This window comes from Macaca fascicularis, chromosome 18, assembly GCF_037993035.2.
Source record: "Macaca fascicularis isolate 582-1 chromosome 18, T2T-MFA8v1.1".
Classification (NCBI taxonomy): domain Eukaryota; kingdom Metazoa; phylum Chordata; class Mammalia; order Primates; family Cercopithecidae; genus Macaca; species Macaca fascicularis.
Window position 1 is genome coordinate 80,254,274 of NC_088392.1, and position 21,421 is coordinate 80,275,694.

General features: G+C 36.5%; 1 protein-coding gene across 3 annotated transcripts in view; it reads left to right on the forward strand.

Annotated features, from left to right (window-relative positions):
- The window catches only part of ANKRD62 (ankyrin repeat domain 62), an 81,626-nt gene that overhangs the window by 51,280 nt on the left and 8,925 nt on the right, over positions 1-21,421 (forward strand). For all 3 annotated transcript variants that reach the window (XM_005587219.5, XM_045378213.3, XM_045378214.3), the window contains 4 exons: positions 3,828-4,000; positions 12,693-12,726; positions 13,000-13,141; positions 19,673-19,886. In XM_005587219.5, coding sequence (XP_005587276.3) covers positions 3,828-4,000; positions 12,693-12,726; positions 13,000-13,141; positions 19,673-19,886 — 563 coding nt within the window. The remainder of the gene's footprint in view (positions 1-3,827; positions 4,001-12,692; positions 12,727-12,999; positions 13,142-19,672; positions 19,887-21,421) is intronic.

Here is a 21,421-nt window from a genome sequence, read left to right on the forward strand (position 1 = left end):
TAACCTAATATAATAAAGAAGGTAATATCAAATATTGAATTATAATTTTAAGCAATAAAAAATTATGAATAATTTAACAGTGATGGCTGCTGAGTTGGATTCCTGTTAAAGGAGTAATCATTGCCAGTGATCCAAAATTTGCAGTTTTATATTACTGATGACTAATACCAAGATTAAACATGCATTCTCCATTGTGATCTCTTACTAATTTCAATATCTATGTTCAGGGCAGAATGGGGTCATGAAATCAACCCAACTACCTATCAAGAGAATCAGACCTTGCAAAATGGCACTTTTGGTGTTTGGGTTCAAGCAATAATGTTCCCAACTTATTTCAACATAGGAAATCTGCAAATATTTTTAAATCTTTTAAATCAACTGTCATTCATAGGCCTGAAAATGTATTAGAACTTGACTTAAGCCTATAGTTTATATAGCTATATAACACTATTATTTTACAGTATATAATTTGAATTAAAATGTAAGAATTTGCTTTTCTTTTGATTGGTGTTGATTTTGACTCCTAATAATTTAAAGTTTGCCTACTCACCCGTTAGTAATCTTTGAAAAAACACTCAAATGTCCACTGTTGGGTACCACTATTTCCAGCACAGTGAGATAAAATCTTGTTAAGTGAAAATGACTTTGTATTACTAAAAATAATCTCTTATTTCATTTTTGGTAAATCTGTCACACAATGAATTAATGTTACTCCAAACACTGTCAAAGTGAAGTTTGATGGTTTGTGTTTTTCTTATATTTTAGGCTTATGCAAACTATTTTTCACTTTTTGGTTACAAAAAAGTGATTTGGGATTAGGTAAACATATATTAAGAAATTTAACAGTTAAATTTTCATTTTTTCATACTTCATTATTTAAAGACAAAGTTATTCCTAAAACATATACCCTGACAGAAAAGACATCTGACAAACAAAACTCATAATCTTCCACTTTCACATCTGCAAAAAATGTCTCAGCAAACAGAAGTGAACAAGTATTGTAATAGCATACATGTGTATATGCAGGACTCCCTTATGTGCAAAAGTATGAGGAAAATGTGGATCAAACAAGACAAATGAGGTGGAAAAAAACTTTAAAACTCATCAAAATTGAGTTAAAGCAGAATTTGGGTGAAATTTGTGAAGAATACAAAACTACTGCCTTGTTTTTAGGAAGAGCCACTCCATGATAGCCCTACAGGAATAGCAAACTTAAAATACCCTCAAATTTGACAAATAATGCACCTGATTGTCAGGAAAAGATGTATCTGGAGTGTTCATCTAATATGTATTCCTAATATTTCCTGTTTAAAAATAGTGCAGCCTCATAAATGTCTTTTGATCTCATTTATACTCTTGATCTCCAGAATTTGCTTGCCAGTCATCTTCTAATTTTTATTTAAATGAAAATAAAGTATACTGTGAAAATAGTAACAAACCAGACACAGAACATGCTTTTAACATTGACCAGGAGAATTTTATAATGACACAAAAAGTACAAAAGCAAGGAACCCAGAAGTAATTACCATTGAAATAAAAGAAGACCAAGAGTGTTACAGGTCCATGATGAAAAAAATCACCAACATAACATTAATTGCAAATTGGACATCAGAAATGTGCCTCAGTTTAGTGATCCAATAAGCCTTTTGGATTTGTGGCTTACCTGCTCCAGATAAATTAAGTATGTGAGAAAAAAAAAAAAAGCATAGTGTTTCTGTTGTTACAGACACTTAGGAAGAATACAAAACCAATACAGAACTTGTTCCAGAAACCATTATATCATAATTACAGTACAAATAACTATAAAAGAATAGAACTTGGGTTAGAAAATGTGCATTCTTCTCCACCACACAGTGACAGAGCATCAAAAGTACATCTAGAAGAATAGTTACAGCACAATATACAAAGACTTAAGAATGAGGCAGGTATATTACAACTAGAGTTCCAGCCCTTGTGGCTGCTTTCATGGTCTGATGTTGAGTGCCTGCAGCTTTTCCAGGTGCACGGTATGAACTGTCAGTGGATCTACCTTTTTGGGGTCTGGAAGATGGTCGCTGTCTTCCCACAGCTCTTCTTAGAAAGAAGAAAGTAAAGTTCAACTTCAGAAAGATTTACAGGGTTTACAGGGTCACTTGCTGCTACTTGTTTTTCTTTCTCTTGACCAGTTATTTGGTGCATTCTAATTTTTTTACTTATGAAAAGCTCTTATGCCAAATGGGGTTATCTATATACATAATTGTGTGTAGAAATAGATTATTTCTCAATTTAAATGATAGGAGTTCAGGAAAACATTCTATCTTCATTACTTAATCAGCCCAAGTCTGTCCATTTTCCAAGTGGCATAGGGACTGGGAAAAAAACTATTCATATATCATGGATATAGACACTTCTAAACTAGGGTTAGCCTATATGAAATTGCTTTAAAAATTTAATAAGCTCTAGGGTATAATTTTTCCCTATTGATTTAACGATGAATTGCACTTAAACAATAAAGTGGGAAATCAATGGGAAGGAAGCAATGACTGAGAAGTGCTATAAAAATGTATCTATCCTTGAGAGTTGGAACAAATATTCATAGGCAAAGGAATCTGTGTGTTGTGCTTTCAGGTGTGCAAGTTGATCTATTTCACTCAATATGTTAGGGCTTACAATTTCATCATGACAACCTTAAATATGTTTGAAAACAAATGTATATAGATATCTCCATCTATTTTTAATCACAACTTCCACATGTTTCTGTCAAAGCAGATCTTAATGTGATTTTGTTTAATAGAGCATAACTTTTAGCATGTATAACTTTATTATGTCAGTACCATGGATTCTCAGCCAAAAATTTAGTATATGACTCCAAAGTAGAAACCTGATTTAGGTACATCGAGTTTTAAAGATAGACAAAAATCTGGTGATGTTCACCTTTAAAAGTAAAAGTAGATGAGACCTCTCAGCCCCTTCTGAGGCATTAAGTTACTTTCCCGGAGTTACACTTTTAATTCTTCTGATTAATTTCATGAATGTATCAGGTAATTTATCTGATTCAGCATTATGAAACAGTATTATCAGGTTTTGTGCAATAAAATGCTCGGAAATGCCAGGGGCTTTAGATGAATCATTTAATCTTTTTTGATAATGGGGCTAAAGTAGATAATTTCTTACACTGTATATCCTCCAGCTATAAAATGTCGTGGTTACTGAATGTGAGATTTGGAAAGCATCTCATTTTCCAGAACCCTGAAGTAGCATCTTAGCAGTTTAACTCTGTTTCTTATGTGGTTTCAAATTTTAGTTCTTGTATTTCAGCAAGCACCTTCATATTTTTGATATCCTAGGATCCAAATGGAAAAAGTAAAATAAAAGACAGTGGGAAAAGAAAGCTTAACCGCAGAAAGGGGAAAGCTTCCTTTCTGTTCTTGAAGCTCCACAATGTCACATCCTCTAAATCTGGCCGTTTAGTGTAAACTCCAGGAGGTAAAGATAGAAGAGGACAGATTTCATGGCTTTCTTTTTATTTCTCTATTTCTGCTCGTCACAAGGGCACCAGGGGGTGAAAATGCATATTAGACAGCAATGAGAATAAAAGCACAAATTTGGAATGGGCCCATTTTGAAAGTTTTGAAAATTTTATTCACTCAAACAAATAAATCAGACTTTATATGAATTTCAATAAAAATTATAACATGTATAATTATATATAATGATAAAAGTAAGCACAAGGTATTTTATCATGTCATGACTAATATGACAGAGTCAAGAATTAAATGAACACAAAAAAGTTCTTTCTGTTAGATAAAATAATGACAGTTATTCTCAGTATGAAACTTTCATTGAAGGTTGAAGAAAAAATGAAGAAATGCAGAAATAAGAAAATGGAAGTTTCAAGAAACGTACATGCTGATGACAGTGACAATTATAATGATGATGTTGATGAATTAACTCACAAAATAAAGAACAGAAAACCTGATAATCATCAGTTTCCCAGGAAGGAGAATGACAAGTTTGATAGGTAATCCTATAGCAATATTTAACAGCAGATCATTGTTAATTTTTCTATAAAATGAATTCTAATTTGGGTTAATATGTACGATTAACAAATTTTATAGTTTTATGAGGAATATTCTGCCTTGCCTGGTAATCATAAAATGCAAATTAACAAGCAATGAGTTACAGTCTTTCCAATATATTCATGTTTTATTTAAAAAATAAGTAGACGGCTGGGCACGGTCGCTCAAGCCTGTAATCCCAGCACTTTGGGAGGCCGAGACGGGTGGATCACGAGGTTAGGAGATCGAGACCATCCTGGCTAACACGGTGAAACCCCATCTCTACTAAAAATCCAAAAAACTAGCTGGGCGAGGTGGCGGGGGCCTGTAGTCCCAGCTACTCGGGAGGCTGAGGCAGGAGAATGGCTTAAACCCGGGAGGCAGAGCTTGCAGTGAGCTGAGATCCGGCCATTGCACCCCAGCCTGGGCGACAGAGCGAGACTCCATCTCAAAAAAAATAAGTAAATAAAATAACTAGACAAATGTGAAGAAAGACATGCTCTTATACACTGTTGCTAAATGAAATTGGTAAATCTTTATTGAAGGGTAGTTTAGTAGCATGCATCAAAATTTTAAGTATGTCATTTCATTAACCTGACAGCTTTACTTCTGGGACTAGATTCTACAGGAAAATATGAGTTTACACATACACACAAGCAGTTAAAGTCATTAATTATATATTTATTATATATATGATATATATCATATATATAACATGCAATAGGCCAACATATATATGTGTGTGTGTATAGTTATTTCTTTATATGAAATTGTTGCATGCATACATATATATGGTAAGAACTTTCATTATAACATTGTCATATCAAAATATTTGAGATTGTGTAAAAGTCTATTAATAAGGAAATAGTCATACCCATAAAATAATGTAGTATGCAACCCTCTTATAAAAATGAAGTTGCATTTATAGTGTAGTGATTATTTCACCAGTAAAGTATCTTTAAAGCATTTGGTTTGATAACACATCTTGTATTAGTCTATTTTCATACTGCTATAAAGACACTACCTGACACTGGGTAATTTATAAACAAAAGAAGTTTAATTGACTCACAGTTCCTCATGGCTGGGGAAGCCTCTGGAAATTTACAATCATGGCAGAAGGCAAAGGAGAAGCAAGCACCTTCTCCACAAGGCAGTAGGAGAGAGTGAGAGCAAGGAAGTCCCCTACTTGAAAACCATCAGCTCTTGTGAGAACTCACTCACTATCACAAGAACAGCATGGGGGAAACAGCCTCTATGATCAAGTCACCTTCCACCAGGTCTCTCTTCTGACAGGTGGGGATTACGATTTGAGATGAGATTTTGGTGGGGACACAGCACCAAACCATATTATTCCACCCCTGGCCCCTTTCAAATCTCATGTCCTTTTCACATTTCAAAACCAATACTGCCTCCCCATCAGTGCCCCCAGTGTCTTAACTCAGTCAAGCATTAACCCAAAAGTCCAAGTTGGGACCCAAAATGTCTGATCCGAGACAAGGATGTGAGCCCGTGAAATCAAAAACTAGTTAGTTCTAAGATACAATGAGGGTACATGCATTGGGTAAATGTTCCCATTCCAAATGGGAGAAATTAGCCAAAACAAAGGTGCCATAGGCCCCATGCAAGTCTGAAACTCTACTTGGCAGTCATTAAATCTTAAAGCTCCTAAATGATCTCCTTTGACTCCATGTCTCACATCCAGGGCACACTGATGCAAAGTGTGGGCTCCCATGGCCTTGAGCAGCTCTGCCGCTGTGGCTCTGCAGGGGACAGCCCTTGTGGCTGCTTTCATGGTCTGATGTTGAGTGCCTGCAGCTTTTCCAGGTGCACAGTATGAGCTGTCAGTGGATCTACCTTTTTGGGGTCTGGAAGATGGTCACCCTCTTCTCACAGCTCTTCTAGGCAGTGCCCCATTGGGAGCTCTTTGTGGGGGCTCCAACTCTCCATTTCCCTTCTGCACTGCCCTAGCAGAGGTTCTTCTTGAGGGCTGTGCCCCTGCAGCAGATTTTGCTTGGACATCCAGGCATTTCCATACATCCTCTCAAATCTAGGCAAAGGTTCCCAAACCTCACCTCTTGTGTTCTGCGCACCTGTAGGCCCAACACCACATGGAAGCTGCCAAGGCATGGGGTTTTCACTCTCTAAAGCAACAGCCTGAGCTGTACCTTGGCCCTTTTTACCATGGCTGGAGCTGGAGCAGGTGGGATGCAGGGTGCCATGTCCCAGGTCTGCACAGAGCAGCGGGGCCCTGGTCCCAACCCAAGAAACTTATTTTTTCTTCTGCACCTGTGATGGGAGGGTCTTCTGGGAAGATTTTTGACATGCCCTGGAGACATTTTCCCCATTGTCTTGGCTATTAACACTCAGCTCCTTGTTACTTATGAAAGTTTCTGCAGGAGGCTTGAATTTCTGCCCAGAAAACAGGTTTTTCTTTTCTACCATGTAGTCAGGCATCAAAGTTGCCAAACATTTATGGTTTGCTTCCTCTTTAAACATAAGTTCCAATTCCAAACCATCTTTGTGACCACATGAATGCTTTTCAGAATAAGCTAGGTTACATATGGAATGCTTTTCTGCTTAGAAATCTCTTTTGCCAGATACTTACATCATCTCTCTCAAGTGTAAAGTTCTACGGATCTCTAGGGCAGGGGCAAAATGCCACCAGTCTCTTTGCTAGAGTATAGCATGAGTGACCTTTACTTTAGTTCTCAATAACTTCCTCATCTTCATCTGAGACTGTGTCAGCCTGGACCTCATTGTCCATATCACTATCAGCGTTTTGGTCAAAACCATTCAGCAATTCACTAGGAAATTCCCAGTTTTTCCCATCTTGCTGTCATCTTCTGAGCCCTCGAAACTTCTAACCTCTGTGAGTTACCCAGTTCCAGTCTCTTCCACATTTTCAGATTATCTTTATAGCAGTACCCCACTCTGCAAGTACCAATTCTCCTAAGCAAATTTTGTCAGAATACAATATTGTATGATCTTAATACTTATAGTGTTGACTGAGTTAGAAGAGGAAGCTACATGTTACATTGGCACTTTACTTTGTTACCAGCAGAATCGTTAGTTATAAAATTGTTGTTTTTCTCAATGCAAAAGTGCTCAAATATTAGACCTTTATAATCTGAATATTGCCAAGGGATTGCACATGGGGAACCATATTTTATACAAAGATTTACAATATTGCTAAAAGTTATCGAAGTATATCAAAGGACCTTTGATCTACCAAGCCAGGAGTTGGCCAACTTTTTATGTAAAGAGCCAGATAATAACATTTAGGCTTTAAGGACCAGAGGGTCTGTGTTGTTGTAGTCCAACATCTTTCATAGACAATAAATGAATAGGTGTCACTCTGTCACTTGATAAGTGAATTACTGTCATTCAATAAATGAATAGATTCCCTTGTCATTCAGTAAAAGAATAGGTTTCACTGTTACCAAAAAAAAAAAAAACTTACACAAACAGGTAGTACAGGTAGGCTGAATTTGGCACACACTATTTATTATTTGGCATACACTATTTATATAATTTGCTGACCTGTGTGCTGAAAACCAAGGTGCTGCCAGTGCAGTATATCTCCTGTTCAGAGGCACTCTCAATGCATGTCATTATTCTTCCTTTGAAAAGTATGAACCACACCATATTTTCAGTAGACTTCATATTGTATAATTTACAAAAATTAAGTTTACAAAATAATATATTTTTGCATTGTCACTTTTTATTCCTGTTACAGAATTGAGTATTTTAGTATGACTAATTGCTTTGTGTATTTGATGAGTTTAAAATGTCTCAGAGTTGGGTGAGTTTTCTCAAGTAAAAAATACTGTCCTTGAAATCATTAGTCTTTGGTCTTTATAAGCATGAGCAAAATGTTAATCACTTTTATATAATCTAGAAATGCTCAAGGGGATTTCTAGTTCTATAATTTTATGGCTTTATTCATTTATACCATGGTCTGGCTTATAAAAATGCCATATGTATATAATTTTAAAAATGCTTAAGTGTTAAAACATACTATGTAACTAATCATTATAAAAGGATTGGGAAATACAGTTGAACAAGAAGAATATTAGGTCATGCACGATAATGCCGCTTAGGTATGATATCCTTGAAATTGAACCATCTGTACTCATGGACTCAACTTTCCCTTCCATTCACTCTTGAACTCACTGTCATAATTTTCACTCTCACCGCTCCTCCAAACTTGTTACTCTCAAGCTTGTCATTTTTTCACTGTGATACATCTAGACATAATTTCTTAGATCTCATTTTATTTAACCTGTCAGCAATATTTGACCCCATGGAGAACTTTTTCCTCCATATCACTTTGTTCACTTGGCTTTCAGAATGTCACTCACTCACCTAGATTTTCCTCTTGCCTTTCTAGTTGTTTTAGTTGTGACATTAGGTTGTTAACTTGAGATCTTTCTTTTTGATGTGAGCATTTAGCTTCATCCCTATGATGCAAGGTTGTTTCAACATGTGCAGATCAATAGGCCAGGCACAGTGGCTCACGCCTGTAATCCCAACACTCTGGGAGGCTGAGGTGGGCGGATCATGAGGTCAGGAGATCAAGACCATCCTGACTAACACAATGAAACCCCGTCTCTACTAAAAATACAAACAATTAGCCGGGTGTGCTGGCGCGTACCTGTAGTCTCAGCTACTCAGGAGACTGAGGCAGGAGAATCGCTTGAACCCTGGAGGCAGAGGTTGCAGTGAGCCAAGATTGCAAACTGCACTCCAGCCTTGGTGATAGAGTGAGACTCTGTCTCAAAAAAAAAAAAAAATCAGTAAGTGATTAATCAAATAAACAGAATTATTCTGTTTATTATTGAGATAATCACATCTCAATAGATTCAGAAATGTCTTTTGATGAAATTCAACATTTATGTTAAAAACTCTCAACTAGTTATTGAAGGAACATACCTCAAAATAGTAAGAACCATATATGACAAACCCACAGAAAACATCATACTGAATGAGCAAAAGCTGCAAGCGGTCCCCTTGAAAAGTGACACTAGACAAGGATGCCCTCTCTCACCACTTCTTTCCAACATAGTATTGTAAGTTCTGGCCAGGGTGATCCATCAAGAGAAAGAAATAACGGGCATCCAAATAGGAAGACAGGAAGTCAAACTATCTTAGTTTGAAGATGACATGATCCTATACCTAGAAAACCACATAGTGTGGGCCCAAAATCTTAAGCTGATACAACTTGAGGAAAGTTTCAGGATACAAAATCAATGTGCAAAAATTACTACCATTCCCATAAACCAACAATAGTCAAGTGAAGAGCCAAACCAAGAGCGAACTCTTACTCACAATTGCCACCAAAACAACAACAACATAAAAACCTAGGAATACAGCTAAGTAGAGGGGGAAAGATCTCTACAAAGAGAACTACAAAACACTGCTCAGAGATAGAGTTTGAGACCAGCCTGGCCAACATGGTGAAACCCCATCTCTACTAAAAATACAAAAATTAGCCAGGCATGGTGGCAGGCACCTGTAATCTCAGTTACTTGGGAGGCTGAGGGCAGGAGAATTGCTGGAACCCAGGAGGCAGAGATTGCAGTGAGCAGAGATCATGCCATTGCACTTCAGCCTAGGCCGACAACAGCAAGACTCCATCTCAAAAAAAAAGAAAAAGAGAAAGAAAAAAAAAAAGTCATACTGCCCAAAGCATTTGATAGACTCAATGGTGTTCCTATTAAACTACCACTGACATTCTTTACAGAAATACAGGAAACTATTTTAAAATTCATAGGGAACCAGAAAAAGGCATGAATAGCCAAGGCAGTCCTCAGCAAAAAGAACAAAGCTGGAGGAATCACACTACCTGACTTCAAACTATACTACGGAGTTACAGAAACCAAACAACATGGCACTGGTTCAAAACAGACACATGGACCAGTGGAACAAAAGAGAACCCAGAAATAAGACCACGCAGCTGCAAATCTCTGATCTTCAACAAACCTGACAAAAAGCAACAAGGACAGGACCGTATTCAATAAATGGTGCTGGGATAACTGGCTAGCCATATGCAGAGGATTGAAAGTTCACTGTTTCCTTATACCATAAACAAAAATTACCTCAAGATGGATTAAAGATTTAACTGTAAAATTGAAAGCTATAAAAACCCAGGAAGACAATCTAGGCAATACCATTCTGGACATAGGCACCGGCAAAGATTTCATCATGAAGATGCCAAAGCAATTGCAACAAAAGCAAAAATTGACAAGTGGAATCAAATTAAACTAAGGAGATTCTGCACAGCAAAAGAAACTGTCATCAGACTGAACAGACAACCTCCACAAAGGAAGACATTTTTGCAAACTATGCATCTGGCAAACGTCTGATATCTAACATCTGTAAGAAACGTAAATACAAGAGAAAATCCCATAAAAACTGGGCAAAGGACATGAACAGATACTTTTCTTTTTTTCTTTTTATTTTAGTCTTGCTCTGTCTCCCAGGCCGGAGTGCAGTGCTGTGATCTCGGCTCACTGCAACTTCCCTCCCCATCCCAGGCTCAAGTGATTCTCATGCCTCAGCCTGCTGAGTAACTGGGACTACAGGCATGCCCTACCACACTCTGCTAATGTTTGTATTTTTAGCAGAGATGGTATTTTGCCATGTTGGCCAGGCTGGTCTCAAACTTCTGACCTCAAGTAATCTGCCCACCTTGGCCTCTCAAAGTGCTGTGATTACAGATGTCAGCCGCTGCTCCAGGCCAAGAACAGATACTTTTCAAAAGAAGACATACACAAGATCAACAAACATGGAAAAAAAGCTCAACTTCACTGATCGTTAGAGAAATCCAAATCAAAACTACAATAACATGCCATCTAACACCATTAAGAATGGCTATTATTAAAAAGTCCAGGCCAGGCATGGTGGCTCACGCCTGTAATCCCACCACTTTGGGAGACCGAGGCAGATGAATCAGGAGGTCAGGAGTTTGCGACCAGCCTGACCAATATTGGTGAAACATCGTCTCTACTAAAAATACAAAAATTAACCTGGTGTGGTGGCACTCGCCTATAATCCCTGCTACTCAGGAGGCTAAGGCAGAAGAATTGCTTGCACCTGGGAGGCAGAGGTTGCAGTGAGCTGAGATCACGTCACTGAGCATTCCAGCCTGGGCGACAGACTGAGACTACGCCTCAAAAAAAAAAAGGTACAAAAATAACAGATGCTGGTGAGGTTGCACAGAAAAAGGAATGCATATACACTGCTGGTGGGAGTGTACATTATTAGTTCAGCCATTGTGGAAAACAGTGTGGCATTTCCTCAAAGACAGAAGTACCATTCAACCTACAATCTCATTACTGGGTACATACCCAAAGGAATATAAATTATTTTGTTATAAAGACACATGCATGCATATATTCATTGCAGTACTATTCACAATAGCAAAGACCTGGAATCAAAATAAATGCCTATTACTGATAGACTGTATATAGAAAATGTGGTACATATACACCAGGAAATATTAGGTAGCCATAAAAAAATGAGATCATGTCATTTGCGGGAACATGGATGGAGCTGAAGGCCATTATCCTTAGCAATTTAACACAGTAAAAGAAAACCAAATACCACATGTTCTTTCTCAAAAATGGGAGCCAAATGGTGAGAACACATAGACACATTGAGAGGAGCAACACACACTGGCACCTTTTGGAAGGTGGAGAGTGGAGGATGAGTGGAGGTAAAGAATCAGGAAGAATAACTAATGAGTACTAGGCTTAATACGTGTGTGATGAAATAATCTGCAACAAACCCCCGTGACACAAGTTTACATACATAACAAACCTGCAGTTGTACCACTGAACTTAAAAAAAATGCCAAAGTTAAAATCTTACTTTAAAAATATTGCAAGATTCAGAAATTGTTACTTATATTCAGAAACTGAAAGATAATATGAATTCATCTGCTATCATATTACTTGAAAATAAATATTACTTTCATAGCATATTGTGAAACACATGTTTTGGAGCCAGAGTTCTTGGGTTTGAATGCTTAGTCTACTATTGAACAGTTTTATGTGTTTGGGCAAGTTATGTGGCCTTTCTGTGCCTAGTTTCTTTCTTTATAAAATATCTAGTATGTTACCTACTTGACAGAATTGCTTGGAGGATTTAAATGACTTAAATATATGTACAGTGTTTAGAATAGTACACAGTACTTGCACAGTGTGTCCTGAAAAGACTAGCTAATGTTATCATTAAAAAAGGGATTCTGTTACGTAAGTAATATTTATCAAATAGGTCTTAGTACCAGTAAAACTTTGTTTGTATTGAAAAGGGCGATGAGAGAAAACCCCAGGATACATATTTTTCTATCAAATACTGCAAATAATGTTTTTTTTTCTGTCTTTGATGATCAGAAAGCTTGATTTAAAGTTAATATTTTGACATTAGTATATTTCATTTGTCCCGTAGCACTGCCCTTTCCATTTATAATTTTTCCCCTTGTAAAAAAATATATTTTACATCACCTGTAAAAACATTACCTGTAAACATTATGAATAAGAGAGAGAAATTACAAATACAGCGGTTTTATATAAAAATGTTTTAGATATTCTTTGTATTTTACATATTTACTAATTGCCTGATTGGAATTTTTTGTTTTTTTTTTTTTTTTTAGGCTTGCAAGGAAAACCTCCAATGAAAAGAGCAAGGTATTATAAAAGTAAATTTGTCAAGAATGTTGTTGAAAATACCTTATAAAAGATCATGGTAAAAAAACAGAAAATCTTTTGTTGTAAAGACATTGACTTTGATAAAGCACCGTTAACCATTCATAAAAGCACCCTTTTAACCAAAGTCAGTTATTTTAAGAAGTACCTGTGTTTTTGCTCGTATAAAAAGATGGATAATTCCCGCTGGTGTATATTTAGTATATGCTATAAATATTTTGAGGGCATTTTGAAACAGTGTTATTTATTTTATAGGTTAAAAGCCAAATATATTTCAAGGATGACCTTAATGACGTAACTGGGTCATCTATAAAAACCTCAGAGGATGATGACTTGCCTTACTCTGATGATAAGAATTTTATGTTACGCATTGAACAACATGGAATGGAGTGTAAAGGTAGGACCAATGCATAAATATAAGGCTCTTTCCCTATCCTATATTAATGTATGCAGATATTGCTTAGCACTGTACCATAGATGTTATAGGGATGTTTATCTCGGAAGTATGCTTCTTGTGAACGTAGAATGAGAACTACTCTATCTTGTATACTCTTAACCAAAGAGCTGTGATCATTCCACCCTTTCCCAGTGTGAATGACACTCTCAAATCTATTTGTTGACTCTGCTTCTCTTCTATGCCTTTACCTAGGGTCAGGTTATCATTATCTCATACCTGGAATACTGTGATAATCTTATTTAACTCTTTTTCCTACTACCCCACCTTCCAAAACCATGGTCTGTTCTGTGGTTTTGGAAGGTGGGGTAGTAGGGATTATATAATTATAATTATATACATTTTTAAAATTCACATCTGATCATGTTACCTGTTTGCTTAACACCCAGCTGCCACTTATCATTGCTATAAGGTAAGGATGACAATGCTCTAGCTTTATACTACTTCATTTCACACCCTTGTTTCTCTCTGTGTCACAGCCAGTGTCCCAGGTGTTTGCTCCTACAATCAGTAGCTTCAGGGAGGTATAACTGATACATGTTAAAGTGCACATATGTAAAATGTACAGTTTGATAAGTTTTGACAGATACATACACGTGTGAAACAAAGGTAGTTATCCATAACCTGCAAGAGTGTCCTATGCAGCTTTATGTTCCCTTTTTAGAAAAAGCTGCCAAATTGTTGTAAAAAAAAAAAAAAAAGTGTACCATTTCCATCTCATCAGCACAACAGGACAGTTGTGGTTACTGTGTTGTCACACTAAGTATTGCAGTATTTATTTGTAGCCATTCTTATGGATGTGGTTAATATGCATGATCCTAATGACTAAGCATGTTCACCTCATATACACAAACTTTGTTTCATGCACAAAATTATTGACAGTATTTTTTTAATTACCATCTGTCTTTGTGAATAAGTATTTTGTGTTTAGACATGCGTCCTATCGCCAAGATATTGCATCATGTATATGCAAATATTCCAAAATCCAAAACCTGAAACACTTTTGGTCCCAAGCATTTTTAATAAGGGATATTCATCCTGTACCAGTGGCCAACTGTTTTGGTTGCTGTTGATGTAGAGTAATTGTTGAAGTTGATTTTTCTCTTCTTCGTTGTGTTTTGCCTATGCTAGTTTTACATTTCCACATGAACTTTAGAATCAGCTTGTCAATTTAAAAAAAATTTAGAATCACCTTGTCATTTAAAAATGTCCAACAAGTACTGGCTTGTTGGACATTAGGTTAGAATTGTGTTGTATTTATAGATTAATTTATGGAGAGTGGACATCTTAATAATGAATCTTCCTACTCTTTAAAAAAATGGATGTCTGCATTTATATGTCATATTTAATTTTCTCAGTAATATTTGGTAGTTTTTAGTGTATAAGTCTTTCTATAGTTTATCAGATTTATCTGTTTCAGTTTTTGATGTAGTTGTAAATGATATGCTTAAAATTTTAATCTGATTGTTTATCATGAGTGTGTAGAAATACAGTTGATTTTTGTATGTTGGTTTTGTATACTTCAGTCTTACTGAACTCACTTATTAGTCCTGGTACTAATAATACTCACTTATTAATTCTTGGTAGATTTGATCAGATTTTCTACATAAAGATTGTCAAACCTTTTCTTTCTCAAAGTACCCTCTTATTAAAGACTTGTGGCAAAAGGGGTTTCTGTTGTAGCTGATAGACTCTACCACTGTAGTATGAGAGCGGCCATAGACAACCTGTACATTAATGAACACAGCTGTGCTCATTGACGAAGACAAGAAGCTGGTCCACAGGTTAGAGTTTACTCAAACCTATTGTGTGGTCATGGTTGTGTATAAAGATAGTTTTATTTATTTTTTCAACTGGGATGACTTTTATTTCTTTTTCTTGCCCGACTGCGCTAGCTAGAGTCTTCAGAACAATGCTGCATAAAAGCAGTAAAAGCAGACATTCCTGTGTTGTTGTTCATCTTCTGGGGAACATAGTTTTTCACCATGATACATGTTAGCTGTAGGTTCATCATAGATGCTCTTAATCTTGCTGAGGAAGGTCCCTGGATTCTTACTTTGCTGAGACTTTTTCATTTTTACAAAATCAGGAATGAGTGTTGAATTGTATCAAATGCCTCTATCTGTTGAGATGATTCTATGGATCTACTGTTTTCCATTGTTAATCTGGCAGATAACAACGATGTTTGAATGTTAAGCCAACCCTGCAGTCCTGGGAAAAAAACCCATTTGTTTATGATGTATTGTCCTTTTATTATACTGTTGGATTCAATTTTCTAAAGAAGTTACGATAAAGTCTTTATTGGTTTATTATAAAGAGTTTATTTATTAGACCAGTTTTATGTTCACAGCGAAATTGAGAGGAAGGTACAGAGACTTTTCAAATACCTTCTACCTGCACACACATGTAGCCTCCCTCCTTATCAGTAACCCTCCCATGGTGGTACAGTTGCTATAATGGATGAGCCTACATTGGGACATCAGAATCACCTGCAGCCCGTAGTGTGCATTGTACGCTGGTACTATACATCGTATGGGTTTGGTCTTAAGGTACACTGACATGTATGCAAGTCATATACATTTTCACCTCCCTAAAAATCCTCAGTACTCTGCCTGTGTATCCTTTCCTGGTGTCCCTCATCCTGCAGCCACTGATCTTTTTACTATATCCATAGTTTTACATTTTTCAGAAAGTCATATAGTTGGAATCATACAGAAAGTAACATTTTAAGGCTGGACACGGTGGCTCACGCCTGTAATCCCAGCATTTTTGGGAGGCCAAGATGGGTGAATCACCTGAGGTCAGGAGTTCAAGACCAGCCTGGCCAACATGGCGAAACCCTGTCTCTACTAAAAATACAAAAATTAGCCGGGTGTGGTGGCAGGCGCTTGTAATCCCAGCTACTCAGGAGGCTGAAGCAGGAGAATCGCTTGAAGCTGGGAGGCAGAGGTTGCAGTGAGCCAAGCTTATGTCTTTGCACTCCAGCCTGGGAGACAGAGCGACTCTGTCTCAAAACAAAACAAAAAAAAAAGTAGCGTTTTTAGGTTGGCTTGTTTGACTTGGTAATATGCATGTATGGTAATTTGCATGTGTAGTAATTTGTATCTTCTCTTCTTCCTGATCAGCCAGGGTAAATAGACATTTCTCACATTTATCAATCTCCCAAAGTGTTTGGTGTTGCTGATCTTCCTTTTTTTCCTGAAACCAATAGTATAACAAAATACCATAGACTGGGTAGTTTATAAACAGTAGAAAATGATTTCTTACAGTTCTGGAGTCTGCAGAGTCCAAGGTCAAAGTGCTGTCAAATTTGCTGTGTGGTAAGGAACCTTCCTGGATCATAGATGTGTTCTTTTTCTCTGTGTCCTCACATGGCAGAAGGGGTGGAGGGGCTCTCTGGGCTGTGTTGTGTAAGAACACTAATCCCATTCATGAGGGCTTGGCTCTCATGATTTCACTACCTCGAAAAATCCGCCCTTGTGATTAGGTTTCAGCAGATGAACTTTTGGGAACACAAACATTCAGACCACAGCAGATGGTTTTGTTTTTTATCCCTCTGCTTGCTTTGGGTTTAATTCTCTCATTTTATTTTATTTATTTATTTATTTATTTATTTATTTATTTATTTCCATTTTCTTAGGGGAGAAGTCAGGGTTATTGATTTGAGACTCTTATAATATTGATATTTAGTGCTAAAAATGTGTATTTAAGTGCAGTTGTTGCTGCATTCTACAAACCCCGATATGTTATTTTTTCATTTTTATTCAGTTCAAAATATTTTCTTTTTTCATAGTCTCCTTGAACCAGGGTTTTTTATACGTGTGTTTCTTAGTTTTCAAGTATTTGAGTATTTCTTAGCATTATTTTTGTTATTGGTTTCTAATATCATTGATTTGTGGTCAGGATATGTACTTTGTATGACTTACATTCTTTTTACTTAATCTTTTTAATGAGATTTTTGTATGGCCTAAAACATTGTCTGTTTTGGTAAGTGTTCCATAGGTACTTGAAAGGCATGCTGTTTTTTAAGTCTGCTCTATTCTTGCTAATTTTCTGCCTCCTTGTTCTATCACTTCCTGAGTAAAGGGTATTGAAATCTCAGATTACTTAGAAATTGTCTATTTCCTTTTATAGTTCTATCTACTTTGGCCTCATGTATTTTGAATTTCTTATGTTATTAGGGGCATAAACATTTAGGATTATTATATCTTCTTGATTAACTGAAACTTTCATCATTATGACATGACCTTATTTATTGCTGGAAATTGTTTTGCTGTGAAATCTACTTTGATATTAATTGAACCATTTCTTCTCAGTAGTCTTCTGTCAAGTGTTAGCATGTATCTTTTTCTATTCTTGCGGCCGATTTGTCTCTTTACATTTAACATACATTTCTTATAGACAGCATGTAGTTGGGTATTGCTTTCTTATCGAGTCTGTCAGTCTGCATTTTAATTGAGGCTTGTGGACCAGTTTCATTTATAATGTGATACTCAATATAGTTAAGTTTGCCTGTCATTGTGCTGTTTGATTGCTGTCAGTCTTGCTGCTATTTGTTCCCCTTCTTTTTCTGCTTTCCTTTAGATTAATCAGCTATTTTCTATGATTTAATTTCGTATTTCTTTTTCAGTTTATTATATATAACTCTTTGTTTGCTATCTCAGTGATTTATTTAGGATTTATAGTATATAATTTTAACCTATCACAGTCTACCTTCAAGTAATGTTATACCACATCATAGATGGTATAAGAAAATGACAATGGTACACTTTATTTATTTATTTATTTTTGTTGTTGTTGTTGAGACGGAGTCTCGCTCTGTCGTCCAGGCTGGAGTGCAGTGGCCGGATCTCAGCTCACTGCAAGCTCCGCCTCCCGGGTTTAAGCCATTCTCCTGCCTCAGCCTTCCGAGTAGCTGGGACTACAGGCACCCGCCACCTCGCCCGGGTAGTTTTTTTTGGTTTTTTTTTTTTTTTTTAGTAGAGACGGGGGTTTCACCGTGTTAGCCAGGATGGTCTCGATCTCCTGACCTCGTGATCCGCCCGTCTCAGCCTCCCAAAGTGCTGGGATTACAGGCTTGAGCCACCGTTTTATTTATTTTTTTTGTCCCAGACAGTTCCTTCCTGGATCTGTGGGAATATAGATTTTGCCAAGTTTAGAATGTTTTGGGCCAATTATTTTTCAAATTTCTTTTCTGTCTTTGTTGTTTTCTATTTGGAGATTTATATATTAGTTGCTTGAAGGTTTCTCATGGTTCATCACAACAAATTTATGATTGTGATCTGTGTTTATTTTCTATTGTAGTTTTTACCTCTGACATTGTAATTTGCATTTCTACAGGTGTGGTTTGATTTTTTTAAAAATACCTTTCATGCCTCCACTTACTGTCTCGAGCTTTATTTGGGGTACAGTGATTTACTTATAAACAGAATTCTTATTGTTCTTGCTTCTAGATTCTGGGTAATTTGCCACTCCTGAGGCAAGAGTTTTGGGATTATTTATCATCCTGTGAAGTATGAGTTTTTTGGGCCTGGCTCTTGGGTAATGGACCCTCTTCTGGGCACTTTGTGAACACCAGGCATGGTTTCTCCTAATCTTTTTCTATTGTGTCCCCCCACCACTCGCCACCCCTAGGTCTTGGGAAGTTGCCTAGCACACATCCATTTTTTTCATTATTCCACTAAATACTTTAGAGGGGACCTCTGCAGATCTCCAGGGTTTGTTTCCTCTGCTGCTTTATCCTCTCCAGTGTTCTGTCCTGTGATTTCTTTCTGCTTTTGTTTTACTACATTCTTAGCGTCACTGTCCCAGCTCAGGGAATCTATGTCAGATTTTCTCACTTTATCATGGTCTGGGAGCTCTGGCAACAAAAGAAGCTCTATCAACAAAAAGGCCTACATTTGTTTCCTGTCTTTCAGTGATGACCATCTTCATTATCTGAAGTCCACTGTGTTGAAAATCATTGTTTAATATATTTTGTCTGTGTTGGTTGTTTCAGGTAAGGAGGAAAATCAGTACCCGTTGCTCCCTCTTGGCTGGAAGCAGATTGTAGCAGAACTCCAGCACATGCAGCAGACTAGCCAGAGTACTTTGCTTCCTCCTTTGCTCAGCTGCTTCCTTCTCTTTTTTTTATTTCTCAGCGTAGCCTTCTCTTCCTCAGAGAAATATTCCCTGGGCCAAGTATAGGTCAGATTCTCTTACATGACTGAAAAACTGTGTATTCTTATAGCATCTATCTGAATTTGTAATTGTCACTTTTTTTCTGTGTTCTTTACTACACTTTAAGCTAAACAAGATCAGACGTGTTGTCTGTTTTATCTGAAGAGCTTTTTAAAATATTTTCTACATTGCAAGTACTTAATAGATACATATCCATTCAGTGTATGAATCAGTGCCATGTTGAAATGCACAGTCCTTTATATTTAAAAACCTACTCATGTATTTTATCTCTATTTTGTTTTCTCCCGGTTACAGATTTTGTTAGCCTATTGAAAATCAAGAATGCAATAGCTGCATGTGAAAGATCAATAGAACATAAAAAATGTAACTGTGAACAACTTAAAGTAAAATTTCAAAAAATGAAAAATAAGATTAGCATGCTACAAAAGGAACTATCTGAAACAGACGAAACCAAATCACAGTTAGAGCATCAGAATCTTGAATGTAAACAAAAGCTCTGTAATTTCAGGTATCACATTCTAGTTTTAAAGAAATATTTGAACTATTTATACTAAAGATATGTAGGATAATTTTTGTAATAGCTGACTTACCTTCTAGGGTTTACTAGAGAAGAAAACTTAAAATTGTGGAATGTGAAATTTTTGGATAAAATATCACAAGTTCTTAATTGTGAATACTTCTCTAATAATTAATTGCATATTCCTTTAAATCATTATTTTAATGGCTATATAGAATTTTACCCTATGGAAATTTCATTATTTAATAAATTGAAATTGGGGGTTTTAATTTTTTGTATTAATGCTCTAAGAAACATCTTATATATCCATAGTTTTCTACATTTCTATTTCTTTGGATAAATTTTTCAAAATAGAGCTATCTGGTTAGAGTATAGGAGCTTTTTAAAAGAGATCTTTGATTAAATATTACTAAGTTGTTTTTAAGAAAGTTTATAATTTATAATTTGAGTATGAAATGTATACTTTTCTCCACCCAGAGTAATTATTTTTAAAATTAACCAGTTTTATCGTTTTGTTTTTTGTTTTTTTTTTTTCTTGTCCTTTTGAGACAGAGTCTTGCTCTGTCACCCAGGTTGGAGTGCAGCAGTGCAGCTCACTGCAACCTCTGCTTCCGGGTTCAAGTGATTCTTGTGCCTCAGCCTCCCAAGTAGCTGGGATTACAGGCACGCATCACCATGCCTTTCTAATTTTTTTTTTTTTTTTTTTTAAGTAGAGATGAGGTTTTGCCACTTTGACCAGACTGGTCTCAAACTCCTGACTGCAAGTTATCCCCTGGCTTTGGCCTCCCAAAGTTCTGGGATTACAGTGTGAGCAACCACGCCTGGCCCAGTTTTACTCTTAATATGCAGTGAATGAAAAGTAAAATGGAAAGTGATTACTGATTAGCTTAGTCAACATCTGTCTGTGCTACAGAGTTTAAATTAATTCAAACTTCTATGCGGAAGGCAGATATTATTCTTTATTGTTTAAATATTAGATCTTGTCTTGTTTGAGAATGGATTTTAAAATTGCTTGTAAAAGATGGATTAGAGACTTAAATGTTAGACCTAATACCATAAAAACCCTAGAGGAAAACCTAGGTAGTACCATTCAGGACATAGGCATGGGCAAAGACTTCATGTCTAAAACACCAAAAGCAACAGCAGCAAAAGCCAAAATTGACAAATGGGATCTCATTAAACTAAAGAGCTTCTGCACCGCAAAAGAAACTACCATCAGAGTGAACAGGCAACCTACAGAATGGGAGAAAATTTTTGCAATCTACTCATCTGACAAAGGGCTAATATCCAGAACCTACAAAGAACTCAAACAAATTTACAAGAAAAAAAACAAACAACCCCATCAAAAAGTGGGCAAAGGATATGAACAGACATTTCTCAAAAGAAGACATTCATACAGCCAACAGACACATGAAAAAATGCTCATCATCACTGGCCATCAGAGAAATGCAAATCAAAACCACAATGAGATACCATCTCACACCAGTTAGAATGGCAATCATTAAAAAGTCAGGAAACAACAGGTG